Genomic DNA, 19694 nt, shown 5'->3' with positions numbered 1-19694 from the left:
CGCTATTCATTAGTTGCCGAATTGAATCGACCCCAATAAAACCAATGTTTTACTGCTTATTATTCCTATGGGTATGGGTCATTAGGTCAACCCCTATTGGTCGACATGGAAAAGGGTCGACATTAAAAAATGTTTTACTGTTTTTGGTGTCGTTTTCTTTGTAAAGTAACGGGGAACACCAATCAGCGCACCGTGTCCACTCGCCATGCTTCAGGCGCAGTGCCGCGCTGCCCTCGGCACAGGTTACCGTTCCCAATTGTAGTCCATGTGAATCAAAGTATAAAAAAGTTCAAAAATTTAAAAAAAAATACAATGTAAAAAACTCATGTCGACCCAATGACCGTATCCCATTCCTATTACACCTGAATACAATAGTCTTAACATATAAACACATACAAAGTTCACTAAGTGGTAGATGAAATTGAAAATAATAATAACAAGCTAATGTTAAACATAAAGGACCCTACACAGATGTAATCGACCATCAATATCTCGACCAACGATACTATCGATGGTTGATTATGCCTACATACTGGACGATATTGATGGCCAATTTGGACGATATGAGAGTACAGACATCTATATCGTCCAAATTGACTGGCATGTCTAAACGATGATCGTTCAACGATGAACGATTGCGGGTATGCGCATCATTCATCATTGAAGCATCCACACTGAAAGATATGAACGATTTATCGTTCATATCTTTCAGAGAAATCGACCAGTGTGTAGGGCCCTACTTATTACTAATAATGAAATAAATCTGAATAGGAATACAAAATGCAAAAGCACTTTTCAGAAAAAAAACACACACACAAAAAAGGCTTTAAGCCTTAGCACGAGGCCTGCCACTGGCATTAAACACTAGTTTTTTAGTATAAAAGGGTTTTTTAAGAAAACACGGTGCTGCCTGTAGACACAGCATAACAACAACAACAACAAAAACAACTTTTTTTTGTTTTTTGTTTTTTAAACCATGGTTTAAACCAGCCAACCCTGGTCAGGACTTTCTGTACACAGATGACTTCTATGGGCAAACCCTAATCTATGGACCAACCCTATCCTTCATTCAGATATGACCCCAGGCATAGGTAAACTAGGAAAATTGCCTAAAGCATTTTGAATGCCATTGGCCGGCTCAACTTCACAGTGGTGGTTTGTGCTTTGTGGCTGCCTGAGCTGAGACTGGGCAGAAGCTGGCAGGGCAGCTCACGCAGCTGAACCTGCAGTGGGAGGGCCAAAGCAGGTGCAGAGCGAGGCTGGGCTGGCTGCACAGTAATAAACGTGCCACCCCAATAGGACAGTACACAAAGCTGTGCTGATATGGCAGCTGGGTGGATTTGGGGGGGGGGGGGGGGGGGGGGGAGCATCAGAGCAGGTGCACTGCAGAGTTTTGTCTGGTAATTGTAAAACATGCCAGATTACAGTGGAGGGGGGGGGGGGGGGGAGAGGAGTGGCAGCCTGTGCCGCCTGCAACAAATATGGCCGCTGGCCCTGGAGGAGGGCTGCTGCGCACGCCCAGATGCGGCAGCTCCTCCTCCCATGGGCCTTTTGCGGAGTCTGACTCCAGACAGCACCCTCTCCCCTCCCCACAAAGCAGCAAGTGCAGTGCCTTCTATGTGGGCCCTACGGCAGATGCAGTGTCGCAGTACGAGTATGGCCTCATATGTGAGCAGTAAGGCACATGTGTACACAACCACTTTCACAGATAGTCCCTTATAATGCCCACCTGCAGTGCACATGGTTTTGCCCAACTGCTAACAAATTTGCTGCTACGATCAGATCTGAATTACCCCCCTAGTCGAAGGAATAGAACTTAGTGTTCAGAAGGCATTCTACATTACAGATGCTCCTCACTTAACGACTAAGGGGTCAAACAACATCCCCGTGAACGGTGCAAAGTGCTGCTGTCATGGCATGTAAACTTAGTGCCTGACTCGCAGATTTCTGCTGCAAACAAAAATCTGCAAGACGGCGGTACCATATACCCACGCTTACTCTCACTATTTCTTTGCGAGCAATAGGACTGACCCCTAAACTTGGTGGTGGGATAATCTGCTGGGGGCACCAGCCAAAATCTTGTCCAGGGCACCATATTGGCTAGTGGCGGCTCTGCCTTTATTTACACTTATCATTTCATTTAGATTAAATGGATTATGATGAGAAATGTAAAGCAGTAATACTAGTGTAGAGATTGGTGACAAAAAAAAATAAAAAATAGTACTACAGAAATCATACTTCTAAATGACTTCTGTACTGCTATACCAATTACGAACCACACTGCATGATTAGGTTTCTACAGAATCTGTGTAAAATACCTCACTGCCAGTTCATTACAATATTTATTCATTCTGTACTGGAGGTCAGTAGAGATCAGCAAGAACATTCACGCTCAGACTTGCCATTGTTAGGAGCTTAAATACAAGGTATTTGAACTGTTTCATATCTCCCCCATTATGTAAGTAGTAAGCATGAAAAGAACTGGAAAAATGAAACAAAATAATGGCAACAGTATGACTTCCTTGACTATATTTTGCACATTATGGAAAGGTCTGTCTGTTCCAAACAATTACACTGGCATTATATGATTAGCTTGAAAAACAGAATCTTTCCCACACAGCCTTGTTGAAGAGGTACTTGTCAGCTGCTGTCATCTATCTGTGCCAGCTATGCTGAGCTGAATTCTTCTCTACTTGCCATATGATAACTGCTAAAAACTAAGCATATTGGTCCAAGTATAAATATATAAAATGTATATATACCAGTGACGTGCAGTGAGGTGAGGCAGTTCCTTTCCGGTCATAATAACGTATATGCCAGAGTGGTGACCATATAAAGTACATGAAAACTACAAAGAATATATTAGAAATATCTTCTTTGTATTATTCTAATCATTTTTAGAATCTAAACTCTGAGGGGAAAAAAAGTCTATGGGGTCGATTCTATTCGGCAACTTAAGAATAGCGCCGGGAATTAGCTCCCGACGCTATTCAATTCAGCTCCAGTAAGTCGGCGATGCCCCGTTCTCGCGACTTAACAGGTAGTTTTGTCGGGAGAACGGGCATTCTCCGACTTAACTACCCGCGGCGATGCTGATTTCCGACAGAATCAGCCTCGCGCCGGCCGCGAGGCAGCACTTTTGTCGGGTTTCTTCTCTCATCCCCCGGGGATGAGAGAAGAATTCCCGACAATTGCGGGTCACTAGCAGCTGAATTGAATAGCGTCGAGAGCTAATTCCCGGCGCTATTCTTAAGTTGCCGAATAGAATCAACCCCTATGACAGGTGAGGCAGTGCCTCCCCTGCCTATCTTTCCGCACATCTCTGATCAAATAACACCAAATTTCCAGCAGTATATCCAGCTGTACCTGTGTATAATTACCACATGTATATACTGCTGCATCTGTGCATAATTACCACGTGTATATACTGCTGCACCTGTGTATAATGCCCACATGTATATACTGCTACACCTGTGTATAATGCCCACATGAACCCTTGAGCTCATATATTGTGTGTAAATCTGACTCTGTTACTAGCCAGTGCCTCCTGAGGCTTTACTTTACCACACGTGCCTGAGAGATACGATATAGATGTATATATTATATATATATATATATATATATATATATATACATACATATACACACACGCCTATGAGAGAGAGAGAGAGGTAGTAACAAATAAAATTATATATATATATTATAAAAAATATAACAATATATTATAAGGATCACAAAACAAGTGGGACGGATTCCGGCGTCGGTATCCTGACCACCTGGATCCTGACAGCCGGCAAATTAAATGGATCCCCTGTCTGCATGTGTGTGTGATGGTAAGTCTCCGCCAAGAAGCCTACAAGGTGATTCATCCTTCTAAACCTCGCTGTCTCACCTGGGCATTTGGTATAATGAAGGCCAATATTCACATACCACGGGGTAAATTTACTAAGTGGCGGTTATCCTCTCAATAGCAAGCCAAAGGACAACAGCAGCAGTTTGTGTCTAAAAACGCAGCATTTGCTAAGCATCCGCTGTTGATGCACATTGGATTTAAACCCCTATCTCTATGCAAACTATCAAGAATCTGCCATGGTTTCCAAACACTGCACAGATGACTAGGATCGATGCAGGCTTTTTTGCAAAAAAAAAAAAATAACTGGAAAAAAAAAAAAAAGTAAGTTGATAACCAGCATGAGGCATCTAACCCTAGGCAAGTAGTGAAGACATGAGGAGTAAAAGCAGCTGTGCGGCGCCACGTGAGGTCCCCCCCACCACCACCACCCTTCCCACTGCTGTTTCCTCCCGTTCCCCCATTCTGAGAGCAGAATGGGGGAGTGAGTAGAAACAGCAGCATTACTCTGACTTTACAAATAGTTTGGTATGGGACCTGTTAATACACCGTTCCGCCCTAGCCAGTGACTTTGGAATTTGTGTGCGTTTATAACAGTACATCTGTTATTTGGTTGTTTTTTTAAATCAATATCATAAAAACAATAAATGTTTTGTTTAGTCAGCTAAAGTTTTCACTACTGAAAGTAATTGGATGCTAGCAGACAAAAGCAACAAAAAAGCCACTGAATACATTTTAACCGAGTTCAGTCAGCAGTGAACAAGCATTAAAATCAATCATTAATAGAGATGGCAGTTTATTATCCTAAGCCAGAGGTTTTCAACTTCAGTCCTCATGTACCCCCAACAGGTCATGTCTGTGGATTGATTTAACCATGCACAGGTGAGTTACTCTATTTTGCTGGGTAATGCTGGGCACACACACTCAGATAAAATGCCTGTCATACCAACAAGAGTTTTATTTGCCACTGTCGATATCTGGATCATACACTGCGAGATCGCTCACAGTGCATATCACATGATATTGGCGCTCTGCACCTGGGGAGGAGACATTGCCCCTGTTCTTTTCCATGTGAAGGAACAGGGCAAATATCCATCAGTAGGCCGCGCTAGAGCATAACACTGCCAATGTGGCAGACATGACACTTGAAAATATTGCATAGGAGGGACATGCTAGACTACAGATATTTTTGGGTCGGCCGGCCACATACATGCTGCAATTATCTAGCCAATCCAACAGATATTTATAGTGTGTATGCCCAGCATAACTGATTATCCCACCTGTTTGCACAGATAGATCCTCAAAACATGACCTGCTGACCCCCAGTGTTGGGGTTGAAAACCACTGTTCTAGACTGACTCAGCACTGACCAAATAGTGGCCGTCTTGAAAAGTGCAGTGTCTTTGTGGAGAAATAAGTCATTACATCTGCTGTAATTTAAGCTACAAAACTAAACGGAAATTGTATTTAACTTTTTTGTGTAAAGTTACATGTGTTATGCAAAAACAAATCCAGTTTTGCAGATAAACACAGACAGTTACAGTATCAGACACAAAGGGGGAGATGTAACATTTATAATTTGCATACTATAACCGTACACAGAGCAACAGATAAGTTGCCATGGGCAACTTCTCCACTTTTATCACTGCTTAGTATATCTCCCCCAGATTAACAGACATTTCCCCTTGCCAATATTTATTTATTTTTTTCCAAGAACTGTCTGGTACTTTCACAAACAGCTTAAAAGGCACGTTCTAAAATCCAAATTCCATTCCACAACAAGTAAAGTAAGATGGGTCAAAAAAAAAAAAAAAAAAAAGAAGTGGAAGTACTGTGCTAAAACTACAAGAGTGAATTTTGTTACATAAATTCAAATGTCACATCCTGTAACAAAGTGTCACCAATGTCTTAAGAGTTTATTTTTCTACCTCAGTGTATTTTGTCTATTCATTGCATTAACACTGCACAGCGAAAATCAAACTGACAATCTAGGTCAATCACTTCTGGTTATTGTAACAAAACCATATTCATGTCACTAGTGTTATCCTGCATTCATTCAATTTACTGTATGCAGTCGACCTAAACACCTTATCTACCAAAGGAACTGCTGCCAGAGCACAACTTTAGCATTATAAATCAAGATCCCGATTAAAAGTAGTCTAGATTTTCTCAACATCCATTAGAGACAATATTTTGAGGATATGTCAAAATACGACTATGAAGTGTAATTACTGTCCTAGTCAACAGGATTGATTCATCTGGGCAAAGCAAAACAAAAATCCTCAAAACATTAGATATAGAGACTAGAGAAGAAGTCCGAGAAACAGTTTAAGAATGGGGGGGGGGGGGGGGGGGGGGAGTAAGGGATACATTTGTGATAAAGCGGGTGATAACGCACCGGCCAATCAGCTCTTAACTGTCATTTTACATACCTAGCACTTGTCACTGCTTCATCAGTTCTTTATGCCTTCTCCAGGCTTAATACATTGTGAGATATAACGTACAGGGGGGTACTCACGGAGCGATATTCTAAAGCCCAGTACTCACGGGCCGATCAAGGAGAGATGCGTGCTGAGCGAACCGCTCAGCACACATCTCTCCTGCCGCTCAGCACAGCGCGATCTGTGCTGAGCGTGCGGGGGGAGACGGGGGGGCCGCTCACTTCACCCAGCGGGTGAAGTGAGCGACCCGCTAGATTGGCCTGCATGCAGGCCAATCTAGCAGCGGCGATAGCGATGTGCGGGGCCGCGCATCGCTATCGCCGAGGGGGCTACACACGGAGCGATCCTGCCGATATTCTAAGCAATCTAGTCAGATTGCTTAGAATATCGCTCCGTGAGTACCCCCCTTAAGCAATCTGACTAGATTGCTTAGAATATCGGCAGGATCGCTCCGTGTGTAGCCCCCTCGGCGATAGCGATGCGCGGCCCCGCACATCGCTATCGCCGCTGCTAGATTGGCCTGCATGCAGGCCAATCTAGCGGGTCGCTCACTTCACCCGCTGGGTGAAGTGAGCGGCCCCCCCGTCTCCCCCCGCACGCTCAGCACAGATCGCGCTGTGCTGAGCGGCAGGAGAGATGTGTGCTGAGCGGTTCGCTCAGCACGCATCTCTCCTTGATCGGCCCGTGAGTACTGGGCTTACTAGCTAATCAGCTTCTACCTCCCATTTTAAGGGGGGTACTCACGGAGCGATATTCTAAGCAATCTGACTAGATTGCTTAGAATATCGGCAGGATCGCTCCGTGTGTAGCCCCCTCGGCGATAGCGATGCGCGGCCCCGCACATCGCTATCGCCGCTGCTAGATTGGCCTGCATGCAGGCCAATCTAGCGGGTCGCTCACTTCACCCGCTGGGTGAAGTGAGCGGCCCCCCGTCTCCCCCCGCACGCTCAGCACAGATCGCGCTGTGCTGAGCGGCAGGAGAGATGTGTGCTGAGCGGTTCGCTCAGCACGCATCTCTCCTTGATCGGCCCGTGAGTACTGGGCTTTACACGTTGTGTTTGAAAAATGACTAGTAGAAGCTAATTGGTTGGTAGTTTGTCAAAGCTTGGAGAGAGATAAAATTGTGAGAAATAAATACCCCCCTAAATAGCAATACATAAGTGTCAGTAAACTCGTAAGTAGCATTACATAAAATCCTCAAAGATGTGCAAGTTCCTAGTAATCGATTTTTTAAAACATACAACAAAACCAAATAGTTTTAAAGTGTGGCAACTTTTAAACACGCATTCTTAGAAACTCAAAGCATTGTTTGAAAAGGTTTTTCATGTCAGATGGAAATTAATATAACTGATTGATTTACTATTTCATGATAAGAAATGTATTCAAGCTCATCTCTGTGGGGTGCAACTTGAAGTAAGAAGCAGGGACGTGCAGTCAGGGGAGGCAGTGCCTCCCCTGTCATTCATTAATGATTAAAATAATATAAAGAGGATACATATGATACAGAATATGTGTCATATGTATCCTCTTTATATTATTCTAATCATTTTAGTTTAGTAAACTAGTTTGGGGGGCACTCCCGTAGACAGTGGGAACGGGGGATAACGCTGGGGGTGGGGCCAAGCACTGGGCTGTAAAAGCCCATCAATAAAAAAACAGTGAAAGTGGCACTTATACAAGTGCCTCGCTGGCAAAGAAAGCACGCCCCTGCTAGCGAGGAACAGTTGATTGAACAGCGGATTCAGTGCTGGATCCGCTGGCCCAATCACGCATACGCAGCGGTAGGACAAGGAACGGACTCAGAGCTCCCCTCTCTTCATTTCCCCCTGACTTCTGTCCTACCGGAGGGAGCCTAATGCATCCGTCAGCACCAAGTGATTTACAGCTAGAAGAACTGGGGAAGGGGCAGAGCCAAGTGCCACTGTGCAGCAGCAGCAGCTAATCTGCACGCCGGCAGCAAGCACAGACCCAGGGAGGAAATTGTGCGGCGGCCAGTGCTCTCCTCCTCTCTCAGGCAGAAGCCCCAATGCCTGCTGCACTCTCCCGGCGGTGGCTTCTGCACGGGACCCAGCGCTGCCTGCTCCAGCCCAGACTGCTCTTTCATGTGTGATATCTGGAGAGGGCCCACAGCCAGAAATCAGATCAGGCACTCCCACTAGTCCATACCCGGATCCCCAGACTTCAGCTTTGCAGCCTTATCCAGGTGTCAGTGATGCCGGAGAGGTGATGGGGGGTGCTAGAAAGTGAGCTGCTCCTGCTGACCTCGGCATGGCTGAGATGATGGAACGCAGCTACTACACCTATGCCCTGAGCACAGCACTGGCACCCAAGAACCTGTGAGCTCTGGGCTCTACAGGGACCATGGAGAAAGCAGCAGGTAGTGAGGGCTGGGGGCTCCAGATTGGTGGTGGGGGATTAGAGGAGATTGTACAGTATAGCATTTAGCTTTTTTTGTTTGGTCCACTTGTAGCGAGGGACTCAGTATGAGATGCCGGCGCTTGGGATCCCGGCGATCAGAAGACCGACGCCGGAATCCTGAAGTTTACAATGCCGAGAGGGGTGAGTTGGGGGTGTTCTTCCCTAACCCTCCCTTCCGACAGCCTAACCTCCCCTATAGTTCCTAACCTCCCCGTGGCGGTACCTAACCCTAACCTCCCTGCAGTGGTACCTAAACCTAACCCTCCCTCCTTGCAGCCTAACCCTAACCTCCCCGTGGCAGTACCTAACCCTTCCTCCCTCCCTGCAGCCTAACTCTAACCTCCCTGTGGCAGTACCTAAACCTAACCCTCCCTCTCCGCAGCCTAATCCTTCCCGTTGATGCCTAACCTCCCCAGGGGTCGTCTACAGTACCCCCGCCTTAAACCTAAGGCAGGTGCTATACATACATAGGTTGAGATTCCGACAGTTGGCATTCTGACATTGATGTCCTGACAATTTCAGGATTCCGGTGCTGGCATTGTGACCGGTGTCACGATTTGGGCATCAGCACCGCATGTCGTAGTGAGTCCTCTCCTACATGTCATACCATGGGCCTCTCCATTATAGCCATCTTTCGTTTCTTGTTTTATCAATCATGTTATGCATATGTGTTTTGCATTGCTGCAAATGTACAGCCAACATAACGTGCTCGCTCAAAACTCTGTTGGGACAGTGGAATAGCCTGGTGGGGTCATGATTGTGTGAATGAAAGGAATATATATTAAGGGGCTAAAGTGATCTTTGGAAGAAAACCGACACAAGGCTAGATTTACGCAGTTTCCATAGTGTAGATTAGGAGCAAATTTACCTTCACAATCTGAAGTCTGTAAGGCTTATTATTATTATGAAGCACAAGGTGTCAATGATGGCCTTGTTTGTCATGATACCACTAAACTATCCCACTGTAAAATGTGAGGGACTTTATTCTACCTGACACTTTATTTTTATTACCTTGGTGTAAACCCCTAACTTTTAAGTACTCCTCTTGCTGACAAGGGCATTTTGTGGTCTGTGCCCCTATGCAGCTTTACTGATGTCACCAGTACATTTGCTTATACGATTTAGCTTGTGGTTAGTTTATATGGTATTGTGTGCAGTTGCAGTTTTAGTATTTTTGATTTAAGACTTGCAATTCATTGTCCCATGTTTGTCATTGGCCCAGTATGCACTGTTGAAGGTGTTCAGAACACAAGTTACGGTGTAACGGTCACAGCACTGAGGTCATGTGCTCAATTCCCAGCATGACCGTAACTGTGTGGAGTTTGTATATTCTCCCTGTACTTGCGTGGGTTTCCTTCGGGAACTCCGGTTTCATGCCGCAATCCAAAAATATACTGGAAGGTTTATCGTCTCCCAACACAAAATTAACCCAAGTGTGTGAGTGTGTGTGGACATGGGCAGACTGTATGGGCCAAATGGTTCTTATCTGCCGTCAAATTCTATGAATTAAAACAATTAGCCCAACCCACCTCAGTCGATAGTGGAACTGCTTTGTGAGCAAAATTATAATATCTGCTTGTGAGTAGAAAGATATGGGTGGAGGGGGACAGGGGGGAAGACAAAGTAATTCAATATTTTATAAGGTACATGTGATGAGTGGTTAGGAGTGGTTTGGTGGCACTGGCAGATAAGACAAAAAATAAATCTGATTTAAAAGAAATTGGGGCAAATACAGTGACTGATGGGTGGCATACATTGATGAGGGGGGCACACATACACTGGGATTTTTTTGAGGAAGGGGGGCTCAAATCGGTATCTTGCTTAGGGCCCCATGAGGGCTAAATCCACCTCTGTACCCAGGTGAGAGGGGCTAGGGGAAAGTGACTGCAAGTAGTGTGTTCAGGCAGCAGTTTACCCTCATATCTGTTTAACTGGCATTATACTTGGAGCATTACGTGTAACTGGCACTATACTTGGAGCATTACGTGTAACTGGCATTATACTTGGAGCATTACGTGTAACTGGCACTATACTGGAGGCATCACATGTAAGGAGCACTACTATGGGCATTATGTGTAAGACTGCCAATTGTGTGTGTAGGGGGTGGTGATAATATGGTATATATATTTAAAATTTGATAATATATAATTGCTAGGCTAGTCCCACTTTCCTAGGAGTGCGCGCGCCTTCATTGCGCACATTGGGGGGGGGAGAGGGGGTGCTTCTAAAGATCTCGCTCAGAGTGCCAGTAGTATTGGACCACGCCTGGCTGCTTTCTGGGTACTTTGGGATCTGTCCTGTAATCACAGTACATACACAATTGCTGCAGTACCAGACCACCCCCCGTGTACTCTAATGTATTTGCTTTCCCTAAAAAGTGAGCTGAGGTTTGTGTTCTTGTGCGACTTGGGATGTACTTGAGAAGCCAGTGCCTCCACAGCCACTGGCTTCACTGATAAGAAGTGGTAACTTTGTGATCCTCAATCTTGCTTCAAACAGAAACAGGAAAACCACACGTGTAGCGGGTTCCAAAAGGTTCAAATGTGCAAAACAGACAAAACTACGCACATATAAATGGCTTGGATCTGGGCAGGTAGTGTCATTTTTTGATGTTTGCATATGATTTTATGGTACCGTTACTTAAAATAAAAGTAAAATATACTATGCGAAGTCTCATCATTTTAGATGTGCAAGGGTTAGTTTCTAGATTAGACCTAAGAGTTAAAATCTCCTACTGAGACAATAGGAGAAAGCATAATTTATCTCAGCTTCCTAAATAAACCCCTAAATGCAGAGGGCACATATTCAACAAACATTTTAACATCTTCCACAATGGCATTTTGGGGTCTATTCACTAAGAAAACGAAAACAGAATTGCTACTTATCACTATACATTGCATCGCTTCGATGCGATGTATAGCTATAATAAGTAGCAATTCATGTATACTCACCCTTCCGATGATGCGCTGCGGTGTCTGGGGCTCCTGCGGTGAGGTCATCTCCAGTGGTCCCTCCCTGCGATGCGCGGAGTCCAGCGGCGGTCCTTTGCGCATGCACAGTTTGTGGACATCCCGGCAGGCCGCAGTGGCTGTCGGGAGGTCGGGGGGCGGAACCAGCGCCGGGTGCAGAGCAGAGAGCAGGGAAGCATTGAGCTTCCCTGCCGTCTCCGCACCACAGTTCAGGTTACGCAATTCTGAGATGGCGAACCTGAACTCCATGGAGAAGCGGAAAGCAGAGCTTTCCGCACCTTCATGAATCGCACTCACCATACAAAAGGTATGGTGATGCGATTCAGGCACAGAGCGGGGGTGCCGCTTGAGAAGTCAGAGACTTCTCCAGGGTAACCCGCTCTGTGAAATGCACTAGCAAGAGAAAAGCCCTGTTTAACGCAAAACAGGGCTTTTCACTGCTACATGAATAGACCCCTTTGGGCTGTAACTTTATGGACAGCAGTGAAAAACCAATAACACAAATACTCTCTGCACTAAAAGGTTTCAAGTCAGGAGAAAATACAGAACATAAGTGTATGACATTTTCTATGGCCATAGCATGCCAATGGGTGCTCAAGATAATCTTCCCTTCCATTCCCAGTCTGGGCCAACGTTGGCAGCATAGCTAGAAGACCCAGTAAACAGATACAGGGAAGGTAAAAGATGAAATAATGTCATGGCAAGCTACCCATTCAGAGAGAGATCTGGTTGTGGAGCCAGCTGGCCATACACTAGACCACCTTTTATCCAGCTATTTGGTTGGTTGAAATGAAAATCTGGTAATGGATGGGAACAAATGACAATCAGCCATTTGCTCCAAAATCCACTGTTCAACAAGTTTGTTAAATTGGTTTGATTTAAACTCGTCTGAAACCTGGACTGTTGGGGATCCACTGGTCTAGTGTACGGCCATAAACTAATGAGCCAATACAAAACTAATTTCTATATATCACCAATGAATGAGATTGTGTATAATATATATATATATATATATATATATATATATATATATATATATATATATATATATATATATATATATATATACACATACACACACACATTTGCGTCACACACACATATTCAAAAGAAAAACACACTAATTTGGAGAGTTCCACCTTTAAAAATATATGAAATTTAAATGACTTATACCCCATTTGACTTTTAATAGCTAGAATTGCTGCTTAACTTTCCTTGTTTGCCAGGAGAAATCTCCTTTAAACACATTTCCATGTGCAGATGATACTATTTCTGGCAAAATATATTCATTTAAAACCTTAGGTGAACCTCACAATTCAAACAGGGCTTTATCTTTAAATTTGCTTCCCCAAGGTTAAAGCCAAGCTGCAAAACTGATCAAACAGAACAGGTCATATCTTTAACTAAGGTAAGTTCACCAAATACTGACAGTAGGGGCATAACCAATTACATCCAAGTCTTCTTTCTCTAAGAGTTCTGACAGTGAAATGCAATTATTTAACTCCATTAAATAAGCAGAGTATAAACCATCAAAAATATCAAATATGCAAACTAAAGCCTGGATAATGAGCAAATATGCTACTACTCCAAAACGAATTAGGTTATTTATCATTATCCTGGCAAGTCAAGTTAAAATCATGTGTTCTGGAGTAACCAATACCCTGAAAACAGAAGCATTCTATGAATATGTAAAAAAAAAAATTTATATAAAAAGATATCTAACCATTTAGTAAAGTTTTTCCACTACATTTTCTTTATATATTTTGTAATTGTTTAAACAGATTTACATGTGTCATGTAAAAGAGACACCCAAAAATCATGTAAGATTATAAATTACTGTTCCTTATAACTGATCTATTCAATGTAGCTACAAACCCTTATCTTAAATTGAAATACATCAAAGTCACAAACCACCCAGAATTTGAAGGTGGAAGATTTAACACAGAGCTGACCTGAAACCCTTAAAACCTTCTGTAAAACAAAAAATAATAAATACAGAGGAACCATTTTCCAACATGCTGTGAGATAATGGGATGGCTTTGTTACAGGTGTATATATATCAGAGGGTTCCAACACCACGTTATCCATATTGATATTACCCTATCAGAACAATATACTGTGTGTACTCTGGAGTAGGGCAAAGCTGAGAGTCCCTGTTGTGTTTGTTTAATGTTTCTAAAGGAGAAGGAGGTAACACTGGGACATTTGTTCCTCACACCACGCCCTTGCCAGGATGGGCTAACCGTGCAGGTTTCTAAAAACAGGGTTGTGAAAAGCTTTACCTTATTATTCTCCGAAAGCATTTATACCTTTGAATTTGAAGGTACTTTTAGGCAATAAAAGATGTCATTCATTTGCATATTTAGCTTACATAGAAAACATAGAATTTGAGGCCAAATAAGAACCACTTGGCCCACCTAGTCTGCCCTAAACACATATACATGCACACATTTAAGCACTAGGATTATTTTTTATGTCTGGATCCAATTAACCTACCAGTATGTATTTGGACTGTAGGAGGAAACCAGAGTACCAAGCTGAAACCCACAAAGGCAAGGAGAGAATATACAAACTCCATATAGTTAAGGTCATGGTGAGAATTGAACCCATGACCTCAGTGCCGCAAGGCAGTTATGCTAACCAATATAGTATCCTTGTAAGGACAACTGTGTGCCCATGTCTACACAGAAATATAAAATGATAAATTTCTAAATGCAAATTAACACCACCGTGCTAATGAGGACTTATCTTGCCAGAACCAATATAAGAGTTATATGACCAAAGTACAGTGTGAATTGTTACTGTGTTTAAATATCCAAGTGTCCAGTCAGTAAACATTGCTTATTCACCCAACTCCTTGTAAGGCTAAGTACAGAGTTATCATCATTGTGCATACCCATAATAAGTACGTACTTCAGTATCCAGCCAACTTCACATTTATTTAGTTGTTAATAAAGCGCACAGTACGCACTGCTTTTCACTGTCATTCACATCAGTCCCTGCTACAGTCTGTAGCTTACAACTTGTGTACCTTCACATATCGATTTTTCCAAAACATCTACCAAAATTATTTTATTACATTTAACCAATCACTAAAATATTGAGAATCAAAAATAATCTTTGGATTTGCTAATTTTGCTGCATCAGTCGCTGTAGTATTCTATAATAACAGCTGCTCTTGACATTATGTGAAACTTAAATCATGACACAGCCCTTGTTCAAAGTTTCAATTAACTAACACAACCTCCCAGCTCAATAAAGCAGCAACTAATACAGGGACATCAATACAGCACTTCACATGTCTCTCTCAACAGCCTTGTATCAGGAATGGCCATAACAATTAAACTGTTTGCCAAATAAGCAGGGGGTGGGATTCAGAGCACAGTGAGAAATTGGATCGTTGTTATGGTTTAGTTAGTAGTGGATTCACACAAGAGACGAGACGCAATAAAATCTAGCAAAAATATAATAAATACTCCTGTACGTTCAACATAAAATACAATCAGTTTCCAGAATGATAAGTTTGGTATTTATGATTACAAACGTATAAACAGGTAGTATATGTTCTTGATCTTTTGACTGTTGCCAATTGATTTTAATCAGTAAAATGTTAATTCTACTTACAATGCAGAACTGACTATGTAAGAACTGTGTTAATCACTCTATTTGCAGGGACATAAACTTATTATAAAATAAAGTAAACCAAATAGTTCTAATAGCAGCTAAAGCATAAATCATAATGAAGTGGGCACATGATAATAAGTGTGTGTGTGTGTGTGTGTGTGTGTGTGTGTGTGTGTGTGTGTATCAAGCAGAAATCGGATAACTGCAATATGACAGCAGCAATTTGACAATGAGTACCAATCATGACACTCCATTTATTTATTTTTTGCTCACAAGCAATATCATTTAAACCAACTCTTAATAATTGCACTGTAGCAGAATATGGGAATAGAGTGAACTCAAACCAAACCAGTAAACTAATGGATAATATGCACACAGTGCAGCACACTAACTTTAATACCTTAGGCTTCCTGCTTTATTTTCACATCCATACCTGTACTACTTTACCAGAAAAGGCATAATCTTTTGTTCCAGCAGTTTAGAGCAGTGTCTGCATGGAGGCAGTATGAGCACACAGACAGCCAGAATCTCCCTACCAAGACAGGGTTCTCAGTGCTAGAAGGAAAATCTCAGCTCGCCGCTAATCGAAGCTTTCAGCTGTGTATGTGGCTTTTTTTTTTTTTTCAGCTGAGCAATAAGTTTTTGTTATACTTTTTGATCACTACAGGGGAATTTTCAGAGAGAAGCAATTATTCTAAAATTGCCAACTCACCTACTTGGCTGAGGCTGTGAGCGCCTAGGAATAAACGATTGCATTTTGCTGTAGAGATGCCTAATGTCAGCGATAGATGTTACAGAGTGCGGGAGTCCTAGGCGCTGCGGGGTTCTGCGGTGCTGCGGGCACAAGTTTTGCAAGTTCATAGGAACTTCACTTAAAGATAGAAAATGCTCAAATTACCAAGCCTGCTTTACATACATTTTCAAAATGACCCAAATAGGGTGTGCTGCTCAGTGTAACCACACAAGTGCAACAGGTAGAGTGCAGTACAGTCACCCGCAGGGAGCACAGCGCTGTATCTGGTCGGCCAGGGCTGGGGGGTGACTGTAAGCTGATCCTCTCACAGGAGGGGGATGGGGGCCTGAGGTCCATCCCTACTTCCTCTAGGAGCACACAGTACTGCCAAGGAAGACTTTGCAAAACAAGTTAGGAAAAGAGAAACGAACATAGAATGCAGTCTCGCCTTCAAACTGTGAGACAGCAGTAACACAATGGAACAACCGTGATGCTGATGGAATAGGAAACACACTTATATACAGATATATAAACAAAGTGTGGGCATTAGCTACACATAGGGAAACACAGCAGCTCACACAGACAAACACTGTGATAGGTATAAGGCTACACACACTTGTGCCAGGAGATACTATATGTAATCAAAGGGGAGAGCTGACGATAGCCGAGGGTACGTGGGGGTGAGGAAGGGAACACCTTCAGAATGGGAACAAAGGAAGTAACAGAGAGAACAGGACACCTGGGCTGCGCCCACACTAGCTGCCCGCAGCGGCCGGGGGATCACAGGCACCTATCTGGTGCACAAGCCTGGGGGCACTGCGGCCCCGTCCCCATCTACTATACAGTTCCCAGCGGCAGCCCGGTCCCTACTAGTGGGCAGTGAGGGGCCACAGCCAGGGGGAGGGGGGAGTGAGGGGCCACAGCCAGGGCATACACACACAGGAAAGTTTCTCCGAGTCTCCCAGGAGAGAGCAGGGCCCCACACAGGGGGTGCCGGGAGCCGCTCACTAGGCTCCACTATGGGAAGCGGCGTACTCACCTGTAGACAACTGGCCGTGCACCGATGCCAGCACCGGTGGGAGTAGCAGCAGCAGCAGTCCCGCACAGACGCCGTCCATCTTTCCCAATTCCCAGAGACGCAGACAAGTTTCACAGGTGAGGATCCGAGCACACAGACAAATCCCCAGTGGCAGCTCCGGGAGGATCAGACGGGGAACCCGGCAACCCGAGTTGTGCCAGCCGCTCCGCGCTCAGTGCTCTCCATGCCCGGCGACTCCTATCACTTCCCAGTCCACACTCCAGAGTTACTTTCACGGACTCGGCTGGGGGAGGAGGAGGCGCCTGACGTCACCCCTGCTCCACACTCACCCCTATCGGAAACGTCTGATCCCCGGGGACAGCGCAGCGCCTCCTACTGGCGCCCAGCCGGGAACTGCAGCCGGAGGTGGGAGAGTGTGCCAGCAGGAGCGGTGTGAGGAGCTGGGCAGCGGAGAGACGCCGCACTGAGCCGGCGGCCGGTTACCTGCAGGAGGGGACAGCCGCCTGGGAGACCCGAGAGGCCACCGGGCAACGTAACTCAGAGCGGCGACTACACAGAGCCAAGAGCTACAGCGGCGCCCGGCTGTATGTACCTACTACCCGGCTGCTGAGCCGCTGGCAGGTGTGTGAGCCGGGGGCACTGCTCCGTTCATCCTACTGCGGCCGGGCGGTACACACTGCACACTGCACACACCGCATATTCACTACACTCGGACACACTCACGACGTTGCACACTGACGGGCGGCCGCTCACTTTCCAGCTCACTGTACTATACATTTTATGTTATGCTGCTAGTAACGCATCTGCCAGGGTAACGTGCTGCTGCCGCTAGTGTTGGATGCGGGCACTCGGGTGACCGGTGCAGTAAGCGGACAAGTGAGCAGAGAAAGAGAGGGAAGTGGTGAGAGCTGTGTGTGTATACACTGGGCTGTGGGAGCTGTGTGTGTATACACTGGGCTGTGGGAGCTGTGTGTGTATACACTGGGCTGTGGGAGCTGTGTGTGTACTGTGGGAGCTGTCTGTAGGATAACACTGGATGCTGCTGATGTGCGGAGGAGAGACTGGTGGGTCAGGGGAGTCAGACATGTCACTGACATTGCTGTCTGGCGAGCAGCTGATGTTACTGGACGCAGCAGCCGGATAAGGGTCCTCTTAGGAGGGGGTGACATGTGTTACCCGTGCCCGGCCACAGCAGCATGTAGGGTGAGTTCCCGAGAAAGTGATCAGGAGATGCATTCACTGCTGGCTGGGTATACACACAGGAGCTGGGTAAGCATTTCATTCTGCCATGTCTACTTGTTGTAAAAAATCATTTAAATGTAGATATTGCAATAAACAATTTGAAAAGATTTCTAGTAAAAGTTTCCTTGCATGTGATCTATGTGTGATTAAACAAGAAAGAGATATTTTTAACACAGGTGCTGGACTGATGAAGGCAGAATTCATTTATTGCAGACCTGCTTTACCATTATAATTGGCATCGCATAAATACAAAATTGTTTTTGTGAAATGCTATCTCCAACCACGGCAAATACTCTCAATCAGTTGGAAAGTATCTTTGCAGGACCTCTGCTGTTAGTAAGATAATACTGCTTTTTCTGGCAGGCGCTTCTCTGCATTCTCTATGACTAGTGTTCATGTATACAGATTGCTTTATTCTGCAGTTCAGTCAGCAATCCTATTCAGGTTGGATCGCAAAATTTGAGAAAACGCAATCGATTATCGAATGACTGTGCATGTGTAGCATTCGCATTGCGTGTGCGAGCCCGAAATTATTTCTGCAAAGGCATTGTACAGTACTTCAACACAATCACAGTTTGGTTGGCAGGAAGCCAGCATTTAGGGGAGGAAACATGGCATTTTGTGGCGATGACCATTTCCATCCTCTTGTGTATGCCGAATTGTGGACGAGCTTGCCTGGCACAGATTGAATAACTCTTCAATGTTCCGGTACTTGCGTATAGTTATGCGATCACATCGCGCATTGCGATGCGTTCACAATTTCTGCAATGGGCGTTTTTTCTCTATTTCTGGGTAGCAACTATTTGATTGCAGCAACTGCTTTTTTTAGCAAAATTAATGATCCAACCTGAATAGGTCCCCATGTCTGTATACCCATGCGTCTTTGTACACAGCAGCTGTGCTAAAATATGCCAATGCTGCAGTAGGCATCTTACTGGCTTCTCTAGTCCACTGCTGCTGCCGAGGCTAATTAGCACTGCAGATTGCAGTTCCCATTTTTATCAGTGGTTACTATGATCTGAGCCTTATGTATCAAACTCTGCAAGCACAGCTGACACCGTCTTCAGATGGTGTAAACTTCTTAAAGCCTGTATAGACATACTAGCAGGAGAGAGAGCTTCCGATCCGCCTCCCACAGCCTCCATCCAGCTCCAATTCTGGAAACTGACACTGTATGCATGTGCAATGTTAGATTTCCTGGAGCAGTCTTTCACAAATATAAAATCTCCTCCAAAAAGCTAAGGAAAGTATCTTGCAGGGACAATGGTTATCGTTACCGTTGTCCCTGTGAATTAGATTTACAACATAACATACAACCATTAAAAAAGATAATATTATCCATAAAACATACTGTTAATAATTGCGGCAATGCCACGGT

General features: G+C 44.5%; 1 protein-coding gene across 12 annotated transcripts in view; it reads right to left on the bottom strand.

Moving 5' to 3' along the window:
* PTPRK (protein tyrosine phosphatase receptor type K) overlaps positions 1-17443 on the bottom strand; it is a 689055-nt gene extending 671612 nt beyond the window's left edge. For 5 of the 12 annotated variants that reach the window (XM_063917340.1, XM_063917341.1, XM_063917343.1 and 2 more), the window contains exon 1: positions 17075-17424. In XM_063917340.1, coding sequence (XP_063773410.1) covers positions 17075-17153 — 79 coding nt within the window. In that variant the 5' untranslated portion in view covers positions 17154-17424. Of the gene's footprint in view, positions 1-16014; positions 16087-17074 lie in introns of those variants that run through there. The other 7 variants (XM_063917342.1, XM_063917346.1, XM_063917349.1 and 4 more) reach the window with 6 other exon arrangements.
* Positions 17444-19694: the final 2251 nt, after the last annotated feature.

Source organism: Pseudophryne corroboree, chromosome 4, assembly GCF_028390025.1.
Source record: "Pseudophryne corroboree isolate aPseCor3 chromosome 4, aPseCor3.hap2, whole genome shotgun sequence".
NCBI lineage: Eukaryota > Metazoa > Chordata > Amphibia > Anura > Myobatrachidae > Pseudophryne > Pseudophryne corroboree.
This window is presented reverse-complemented; position numbering and strand designations above follow the sequence as displayed.